We start from the raw sequence: 10,746 nt of genomic DNA, 5'->3' as shown, positions 1-10,746 counted from the left end.
GTATTCAATTAGGATTTTAATGGATTGAAAAAACGTCACGTGGTATTCGATTAGGATTTTAAAAGATTATTTTAGAATCCGTCCAAATCCGTTGGTATTCAATCAGGATTTTAAACAATGGAAACACAATCTCGTGGTATTCAAAAATCCGACGATTTTAATGGATTTTCTATTGGTGGGGATTTCGTAAGACTTTTTAGTGAAAAATATAAATAGAATGCTTCTCTCACAATCTCACCCTAACCCCTAGGATTTCTTGAGATTCTTCTATTGTAGCATCTCATAATTTACTCTAGCCTTTTTGTCAAAACCAATGTACTTTTTTGACTCTCATATTTTTTCAGGTTTTGATATTCCTCCTTCCTAATTAATGGTTGTGTTTGTCATATGTATTTATCAGGTTTTTGTATTCCTCCTTCATAATTAACGATGTGTGATAACAGATATTTTGTTACACTTATTTATTACTCTTGGTTAGTATTTTTAGGATTTATTTGAGTTAAATAAAGGTCTTTTGGGTCAAATCAGAATTCTAGATTTTAATTAGGTTTAATTGATTTTTGTCAGAATTTTCCAGATTTATACTACTTTCGTATTTTGACCATATCTCACTCTAAATATGTCCGATTGACTCCGTTCTTGTTTCATTTTGCAGAAAACAGAAAGGGCTACAATCTCTATTTCAGCCACTGAAGCCCAATTCAGACGTGAAGATGGTCGAAACCTGAGCCCAAGATGACATGTTTTTGTTGGAATTTTATTTTGACGTTTAGACTTGTAAATTAGATTAGAACCCAATGTGTTTAGGGCCCAATGCCATGTTTTAATGTTTTATTTTATTTTATTAAATTTTTATTTTATGTATAGGCCGAAGTGTTGGAACCCTAACCCGTTCTGAATGTGGGTTATTTAAGGGAAACTTTGCAGTAGTCAGATTTGGTGAATTGAACAATTGTTTTGAGTTTTCTTTATCGAAATTCTGCACTCTTTTCTTTTCATATTCATCTCTTTTTATTTTAAATGATGTTTAACCTTGCGATGCTAGGCTAAACACCTTTAATCAATCTAAGGATTAAAGGTTCGTTAGTTTATTTCAGAGGATATGTTTTAATCTTTTAAATCAATTTCATTTTTTCCAATTCAGATTGAATATCATGCGATTGTAGGTATTCAAACTGAATAATACGATTGCATTCTATAAAGAAAAATTGATCATTAGATCTAATAGTTAGATTAACCAACCCAATGAAAATGTTTAAATTACTGCGATTGCATAGTTTAAATATTGTATTCAACCAAACGCTAGACGATAGTCTAGAGAGGGTTTCCAATTATATTTTGAGGATTCCGAATTTAATTGGGGTTAATCACGAATTGATAACTATATTTTTATCCAATGACGAAATAAATTAATGAATCCTACTTCTTTAGGTTGATTGCTTTTAATTCTGATTTTTAAATTCCTTTTTCAATTCTGTTTTAATTTAAATTTCAAATCAACATAATCCCCTTTTCCTTTTTATATTTTATTTTACATAATGTTTCTGATTTCAAGCAAGTTCTTTGGGAGACGATCCGAGTTGCCCTATCACTACAAACCTAAAGCTCAGTAATTTATGTGGGTTTGACAACGCACGTCAATGTGCTTCATTATTTTTTTAATACATTTATTGTCTGTATTTATATGATTATTGTCTAGTTTAGGGCGAAACACAAAAACGATGTGCTTCATTATCATCTGTATATATTTATCGCACTAAAAAAAATACAGATTATAAATGTGATTCATTATTAAATACGAGAGTGAGAGATATATAACCTGATAATGAAGCACTAAAAAAATATATATCGTATGATGTGCTTCAGGATTTTTTTTTAGTTTTTTTAGTGGTGTGTTAAATTTATAATATTGTATTTGTATAGTGTGCTTCAGGATTTTTATAAATTACGGTTAGATATATTCTTTTGGTATTCTTTTTTTTAATGATGTGGTTCAGGAATTTTTTTAATATATCTTTTTTTGACTCTCTAATAAAGACAAGCATGTTGATAGGAATTAGCTTATTCAATCTTTTTTTATTGTTTGTTGATGTGATCCCTGTTTTTTCAGATAATGACTTGCCCACTTTTATATGTTTATTTGATCTATGATCATCATTATTTTAACCAGGATTCTTCAATTTATCTTTTATGCGCCGTTTCTTTGATTGCTGGTTAGGGAATACATGAGGTTCAATTCTTGTAATATAGAAAGAAATAAAACAAAATAAGCATGAATAATTCATAGTTTGTTAGTCTCAATTAATTTACTCCAATCTTCAACTAATATATTTATAAAATCAGTACAACATTTGTGGAGAAGTGTAGAAGGAAATAGTATTTACCTATAAGCTAGAAAAATAATATTAAAAATGTTGTTAGGAGCAATAAGAAAGAACATACAACACCCGAATATCTAATAAAGACAAGCAGCATGTTGATAGAAATTAGTTTATTCAATCCTTTTTTTTATTGTTTGTTGATTGAACTATTTAACGTTAGTTTGGTTTACTCGTTTGAAAAAACATGTTTTTAAATTGTGTTGATATTAATCTCATTAAAATTATTTTAATTATTGTCTAGTTTTAATCTTATTATAGCAAATGGGGGATTCACAACAAGGAAATAAGAAAGGAAAGGGCAAAGAGAAAGAGAACTATGAATCTTGGACCATGGATGATACTAATGTGTTGTTGCACCTCTTGGTGGATGCTATCAACAATGGATTGTGTGATGCTAATGGATCACTTAGCAAACAAAATGTAGAAAGAGTGATACTTCATCATCTTAATGCAAAGACTAGGTTTCCTAAAACTTATAATCATTACTTGAGTCGGCTAAAGTGGTTGAAGAACAAATATAACAAAATGTCGACGCTTATGCGTAACAACTCTGGCTTTGGGTGGGACACAGTTACAAAGACATTAACTGCTAGTGATGAAGTATGGGAAGTTTACTTGAAGGTATATTAATAGTGATGCTCTCCGGCAAGTATACCGATCGCACAAGTAATATAATGAATGAGTAAAGTATCGTCTCCACAGGGATTGTAAACCAAGTACTACAATAACCAGTCCCCTTAAGTTGGAAAACTCGGTTGTTGTTGGAAAAATTGTGAATTGATAATAAAATAAAGACAGAAATTTAAAATATAATTTTCAATTCAAATAACAATAGTAAAGTCTGGATTTTTGAGAGAATAATAAAAAGCATTGCAGCTAAGGTACACGCACCATATGATCCCCACTTTAAACTTTGGATTGATTGACAACGTTCATTCAATTTAATAACTCAGACAAATTATCATCTAAAATAATTAGTTAAATCTCAATCCCTTGGCAATCTAACCCTTTAATTCAATTGGAATCCTAATCCCTTAGCAACCCCGTGAAATTAAGCATTAATCACGATAAATCAAACGACTGCAACTCACACAAGTCTATTCCTAGAGCATGCATAAATTGTTACCTTACCCCCTTTCAGAATCAAAAACCCCAATATTCCTATTGCGAGCCCTAATTCCCAAATTATTATCTCCTATTAGGTTGATCAAGTCTAATAGAAATAATATCAATACGCACAGAGTAAAAATAAAATATATTAAAATAAATGAGCGAAAATAATCAATCCAACGCAAAAAGTGCACATAGAATTTGTGACCCTAACAACAATAAAAAGAACTAGTCAACCATTATCATGGCTAAATATTCAATATTCATAAACTTGGTAAATTACAAGAAGAAGAAAAAGAAGATGAAATAGACCTCCAAAACCCTCTCTGAGCACCACCGTCGTCTCTCTTCAACAAAATAGGATTCGATCCCTAATTCTGTAAAAGGCATTCTATTTATACGCCTCTTTTCCTTCTTCCAAATATGCCCTCGGACAACATGGTGTAATTTTTCCCGCAAATCAGTGCGGGTTGGCGCCGGTGTGGCGCCAACTCGCGCCACGCTTCTGCCAAATTGTAAAAGTCAGACCAACTTCCTCAGAAATGGCATTTTGGCGCCACTAGGCGCCATGCCACTGTGCCAAAATTTCAACAAAACCGGCGCCAATTGGCGCCATTGTGGCGCCACTTCTCTGCCAAAATTGCAATTTCTCCACAAAACCGGCGCCAGTTGGCGCCATTGTGGCGCCACTTGCAAAGCTCCGTTGCGAAATTCGTAAATTGGCGTTGGTGTGCGCCAGTGTGCCGCCATTCCGCGCCATATTGCTGGAATTTGTACTGTGCTACACCCGTGTGGAGTCGCGCCAACAGGCTTTTTATAATTTTGTAATTTTCACTTCTTTTACCTGTATAAACACAACCAATAGGTGAGAAATATCATTGACATAGAAAGAATCAATATAATAACCAAATATGTATTTAGATTGCTCTTTTATGACTCAGTTCTTATCGATTTTAACTTAGAAAACTACATCTGCCAGAGGCACATCAAATCATTCCCAGATTTAAACGTTGTTGTCCCCAGCAATGTACAAGACTCAATCCAGGACATATTCAATTAATCCAACATAACAATCCATAGACACTCTCAGACACAATATGCCATGCATGCCTGACCCAATATCATAAACTCCCAACAATGTCATCAGCTTCTTAAAGATACAAGTCTACATTGATTGCCCCTCACACAGATAAATAATGTCCACTCAACGCTCAGTGTTTAAGGGTATCATGAGCACTCAATCAATCACAGCTATAACACTACCATAGGCTTGATTATATTCTCAAAAATTCTTAAAAATGAAGAATCAAACACATGCATCAATTGATCAAAAGGACTTCACAGGTTGTAACTTGGCCGGGTTAACGGGTACGAATATATGGACAGTAGCTCAAACAACAATGAGATTGAAAAACTGATATTATTTCACTTTAACACATTCAACTCAATGGTTTTGCTCCACTAACATTCCCACAGAATTTCGGGAATTAATTCCTTCCACCCACCTTTTATGCACATTCATTCTTTTCTTTTTCTTGCTTTCTTTTTCTTTTTCTCCCTTTGTTTTAAGGGCACAGGTGAAATTTACATCCCCCAATTACTTGACCTTTGTGGAGTTTACCTCAATTTCTTTGTTTTATTTTCAACACATTAGTAATTCAATCTCAATCAAGGTAAGTCATATGGATATAGGCTAAGCCATCAATCAGGCCACAGGTCATTCATCAACAATTTTTTTTTTCAGGCTCAAGGGGCTAGCAATGGAAAAATTCATACAGGTGGGTTATTTTGGCCAATAGCTAACAAGAACAAAATGTCTTTATCATATCAACCAATGCATGCATAACAGAGAAACAGATCAAGTTCTAGAGTGTTACAATAGTGAGGTCTCTCAACAAGAAAATTCAGTGTTTAAGCTCAAACCTCACAGCTATGGTATCAATATAGACTCAAGAAAATTGACCTCAGACATTATCAGAATTTCACAACATCAGTTCAAACAAATGAGCACTCATGCAATCCAATTATATCTATGCAATGTCATGCCAAAATGTCATACAACATACTTCCAAAAATTCAGTCAAGCACATTTAAACCTGAGAATTGCTTGAAAAACAGATCACTATATATATATATATATATATATTTTAAAATTAAAGAGCACACAAAATAACTAACTAAAATAACTAAAAAAACATTAAAAGAGTTTAGAATATCTCCACTGATAAAGAACTGCAGGTCCAAAATTCTTTCCTAAAGCCTACCATTCCCAGATTTAAAGAATTGTTGTCCCCAGCAATAATCAAACCAAAAGATGGATGATAAACCTGCACCATGGAACAAACTGTGGCATATAGGATAAACTATAATGCGCACCATAAAGCATCAGAATGTTTGGGAAATATACTAACTTAAAACAGCAAAATACTAAAAAGAAAAATAAACTAATATACACTAAATCTCTGTCAGCAAGAAGATTTAATCAATCCTCCATGTCATCCCCCTCAGCAGTATGGGATGACTCAGCAATTAGAGGACCTGGTGGTACTGGGTGCCTTGGTGCATGCGACCATCATTCCCAGATTTGGTTCAAACCATGAAGCCATGTGAGGAACTCTGTAAAGTATTGGTTTTTCTGAGAGATAGAGTCTCGATGTCTCTTGTCAAATATTCTCCTTTTTGTGGCCTTCAACTTCCGGTGATCCGCACACATCCTTCAAACAGTATCAAAGAGTTTCACCACTTCCTTTCTCATTACCTTCTTCATTGTAGGATGATGCCTCCCTTAAGGTTTCCTCACATTTTTGTCATCATCCTTATTAATAATTTTGTGGGTACGGAAAGAGGGATCTTTATCTTTCAAATCAGAAATAGACCACCCTATGGCAGTCCCATGTTCCTTCAATACTTCAATCACTGCCTCCTTATTACCCAAGAAGGTATATTGCAGAGTTTCAGGAAGCTCCTTCAACTCTATTTTTGGGGCACCATCTTCTTTTTCAGAATCATTCTTTTCCTCAAGAACTTCAAACGCTACATTCTTTCCTTCCTTAACAGGAACACTCTCATGCACCTCAAGTTCTTCATCAGTCTCTTGACTAGAAGATTTTTCTTCTTTCCCCACTTGCTCTAAAACATCAAGTTCGACTTTGTCAGAAGATTGTTTCATAGAGTCAAAGACGTTGATGGTAATTGTCTCATCATTCATCCTTAACTCAAGCTTTCCATTTTCAACATCAATCATGGCCCGAGCAGTGGCCAAGAAAGGTCTACCCAGCAAAAGAGGCATCTTAGTTCTTGAAATTTTAGGATCAAATACAAAGTCTTTAGGGGGAAGTCTACTTCGCATAAAACTCAGAAAAATTTGTTAGTAGCACCTGCAAAACACAAAACAAGATAAGATAAAAATCCAATCTCAAAGATCAACGGTTATTTATAATATTGGAATTAACAATCCCCGGCAACGGCGCCAAAAACTTGATGCTCTCCGGCAAGTATACCGATCGCACAAGTAATATAATGAATGAGTAGAGTATCGTCTCCACAGGGATTGTAAACCAAGTACTACAATAACCAGTCCCCTTAAGTTGGAAAACTCGGTTGTTGTTGGAAAAATTGTGAATTGATAATAAAATAAAGACAGAAATTTAAAATATAATTTTCAATTCAAATAACAATAGTAAAGTTTGGATTTTTGAGAGAATAATAAAAAGCATTGCAGCTAAGGTACACGCACCATATGATCCCCACTTTAAACTTTGGATTGACTGACAACGTTAATTCAATTTAATAACTCAGACAAATTATCATCTAAAATAATTAGTTAAATCCCAATCCCTTGGCAATCTAACCCTTTAATTCAATTGGAATCCTAATCCCTTAGCAACCCCGCATGAAATTAAGCATTAATCACGATAAATCAAACGACTGCAACTCACACAAGTCAATTCCTAGAGCATGCATAAATTGTTACCTTACCCCCTTTCAGAATCAAAAACCCCAATATTCCTATTGCGAGCCCTATTTCCCAAATTATTATCTCCTATTAGGTTGATCAAGTCTAACAGAAATAATATCAATACGCACAGAGTAAAAATAAAATATATTAAAATAAATGAGCGAAAATAATCAATCCATCGCAAAAAGGGTTCACATAGGGTTTGTGACCCTAACTACAATAAAAAGAACTAGCCAACCATTATCATGGCTAAATATTCAATATTCATAAACTTGGTAAATTACAAGAAGAAGAAGAAAAAGAAGATGAAATAGACCTCCAAAACCTTCTCTGAGCACCGCTGTTGTCTCTCTTCAACAGAATAGGATTCGATCCCTAATTCTGTAAAAGGCATCCTATTTATACGCCTCTTTTCCTTCTTCCAAAAATGCCCTCAGATAACATGGTGTAATTTTTCCCGCAAACTGGCGCGTTCTACCAAATTGTAAAAGTCGGACCAACTTCCTCGAAAACTGGCGCCACTTCTCTGCCAAAATTGCAATTTCTCCACAAAACCGGCGCCAGTTGGCGCCACTTGCAAAGCTCCGTTGCGAAATTCGTAAATTGGCGTTGGTGTGTGCCAGTGTGCTGCCATTCCGCGCCATGTTGCTGGAATTTGTACTGTGCTACACCCGTGTGGAGTCGCGTCAACAGGTTTTTTATAATTTTTTAATTTTCACTTCTTTTACCTGTATAAACACAACCAATAGGTGAGAAATATCATTGACATAGAAAGAATCAATATAATAAGAAAATATGTATTTAAATTTCTCTTTTATGAATTAGTTCTTATCAATTTTAACTTAGAAAACTACACCTGCCAGAGGCACATCAAATAGCTTACTAAATTAGTACATTATATTCTTTGTAATATATTAACATAGAAAAATTTGTTATTTTCCATTCTTATCCAAGTCATGGTAAGCTTCGTGAAAAGAGTGCAGTTGATTATGAAGAATTGAAGATTGTCTTTAGTGGTGCAACTGCTACTGGGAATGGTTCCATTGCATTAGGCACTAATGATACCGATGCTACAACTCTTGGAGAAGAAAATAGGGATTCCAGGATGGAAGATTTTATTTATGATCTTATCAACAATGCCTTCATAACTCCAAATCTATAACACCTCGCATTTCTAAAACAAATATTAATATATTAAATATGGATTAAAGGGTAGGATTAGTGAAAATCCTGGAAATTAAGTCAAAATACAAAGGAAAGGTAAAACGGTAATTAGTCAAACACGTAACCCTAGGAAGGTAAAATTGACAAGGAGGTCTCAGATGATAAAAATAACCCTGGAAATGGATTCAGAACGAAACACTTGAGTGGTTAAGCAAGTTTCTGAAAATTCGATGAATAGTGTTTTTACCGGGTAAAAATATCGCGGTACAGTTGCACCGTAAAGCGTGCCTATTGAATTTTGAGCTCTAGATTTGGATACAAGTTATAAATGGTATATAGGACTAGGAAATATGATTTCTGATGAGAATTGACAGAAATTAGTGAGTTTGGGGAAGCGTGCCTAGAGCGCGCGTAACAGCTTAAAACTGCAATTTCTCCGAACGACCGAAAAACTCCGGATTCATTTGATCAAGGGTAATTAAAGGACAATGGTTAATGTTAAAAATTAGAGCTTCTAAATAGGTTATGAAATTATGGACGTTTAGTGGAATCAGAGAGAGTTTTGAATTAGTTTGAAATCGCGTGAAGTGGCGGTGGGCCCACCTCACTTAAGTCACTTAAGTCCACTTGTCATGGACTATTCATCATCCCCATCACACCCTATTTCTCTCTCCAAACCCGCGCCCAACCCCTTCCCCCATGGCCATTTCACTTTGATTTTTCTTTCTCTCCTAACTCCCTCCATACATCATCAAATCAAGGAAAATTTGTCATGAAACTTGTTGGAAATCACCATCCAAACACAACCATTGTGGTCTTGAGACATGAAACTCCCTAGATTTTGAGAAAATCCCCCCCAAACCCGTGACCCTTTGGTGTAGATTTGCACTCATGGAGTTGTTTGGTTCTCCAATGCTTGGATATGTCTTGGAGGAGTCCTAGGCCAAGCTTTTGAGTAAGTTTCATCACATTCTATTGGTTGGATTAATTGATTCAATTTATGAACCCTAGGGTCACTTTGTATGAATTGGTGTAGTTAGAGAGCTCAAATCAAAATTGTGTATTAGATGAAAGTGACTTAGAATGATGTTTTGGAGTGATATATGTCATAAAATTTATTGAGAAAATTGGATGATAACTTAGTGGATTTTTGAGTGTGATGCCATGACTTTGTGGAATTTGAGTGATTATGTGATTGTGTAATTTAGTTGTTGGATGTTTATATGAGTTAATATTAGGATGTTATGATGTATTGCATTGCTAAATTGGGTTGGATATCCCTTGGGGGGACACTATGGTGAATTCGGCCATGTAGGGTATTTAGGGTCCAATGATGCAAAAATTGTGTAATTGATATTGTGTAGTGTTAAATGGTATTTTGAGGTGAATGGATGCATGAAAGGAAAAACGAAAAATACTTGGTTGTGTGGAATTGGTAATTGGACCTAGAGTGGAATAAATGGCAAAATGATGCTTGGATGGTGTAAAATGGAAAGTGACACCTAAAATGGTGTTGGGGTAGCATTATGATGCTAAAGAAAAATAAAAAGAAAATTTAGAAAAATATTTTGGAAATTTACACTTGTTTGGTCGAACCTCACATTGGTGCGGGGAGGAATTTGACGTTTTGTGACTTTGGTGGATTCACCGTATATTGATGATCCGTGTATGATCAATGTAGGTTGCCTCCCACGAATTTGAGTACTGAATCGTGAGCTCGGTGGGTTGCCCTTGGTCCCAGACCAAAGGGATTGTGGTAAGTACTCTTGAACCATGCTTGTATGCTTGATAACTTGCATGTGTTTGGTGAATGGAAATTGAATTGGGAATGTCCTATCTGTAGGCATTTCTGTTTGTACATTGCTCGGGGAGTATTCGATTAGAGCTGTGGGAGAGGAGATTATTCATGTAATCCCTTGGTACTGGGGTTTGATCCCCGTGTGTGCTCTACCATGCCCGTTGAGGGTAATGGTCTATGAAGCACAGACACTTCAAAAACCCTAACGTGTCGTGTCCGACACTTCTCGATACTCTCGGACACTCCGACACTCCCCGACACTCCAACACGTGTTATAAAAATTCAAAAAAAGGTTCAAAGGTTGCGTTGAGTTAAGATTTTAGTTTCAATTATTA

The 10,746-nt window shown here is 35.0% G+C and overlaps 1 protein-coding gene across 1 annotated transcript; it reads left to right on the top strand.

Annotated features, from left to right (window-relative positions):
- The first annotated feature begins 2,642 nt into the window (after positions 1 to 2,642).
- Positions 2,643 to 3,011, top strand: LOC133311116 (uncharacterized protein At2g29880-like). The gene has a single exon (XM_061512137.1). The coding sequence runs from the start codon at positions 2,643 to 2,645 to the stop codon at positions 3,009 to 3,011; it is 369 nt and encodes a 122-aa protein (XP_061368121.1).
- Positions 3,012 to 10,746: the final 7,735 nt, after the last annotated feature.

The sequence above is a fragment of the Gastrolobium bilobum genome, unplaced genomic scaffold (genome assembly GCF_033153095.1).
Source record: "Gastrolobium bilobum isolate Gb01-03AN ecotype WA unplaced genomic scaffold, APGP_CSIRO_Gbil_v1 utg33789, whole genome shotgun sequence".
NCBI classification, from domain to species: domain Eukaryota; kingdom Viridiplantae; phylum Streptophyta; class Magnoliopsida; order Fabales; family Fabaceae; genus Gastrolobium; species Gastrolobium bilobum.
Note: the sequence above shows the minus strand (reverse complement) of the source record. Positions and strands in the feature narration are given on the sequence as shown.

What these genes read in the sequence shown, in the direction of transcription:
- LOC133311116 (XM_061512137.1), top strand. Translation starts at nt 2,643, where the DNA reads ATGGGGGATTCACAACAAGGAAATAAGAAAGGAAAGGGCAAAGAGAAA.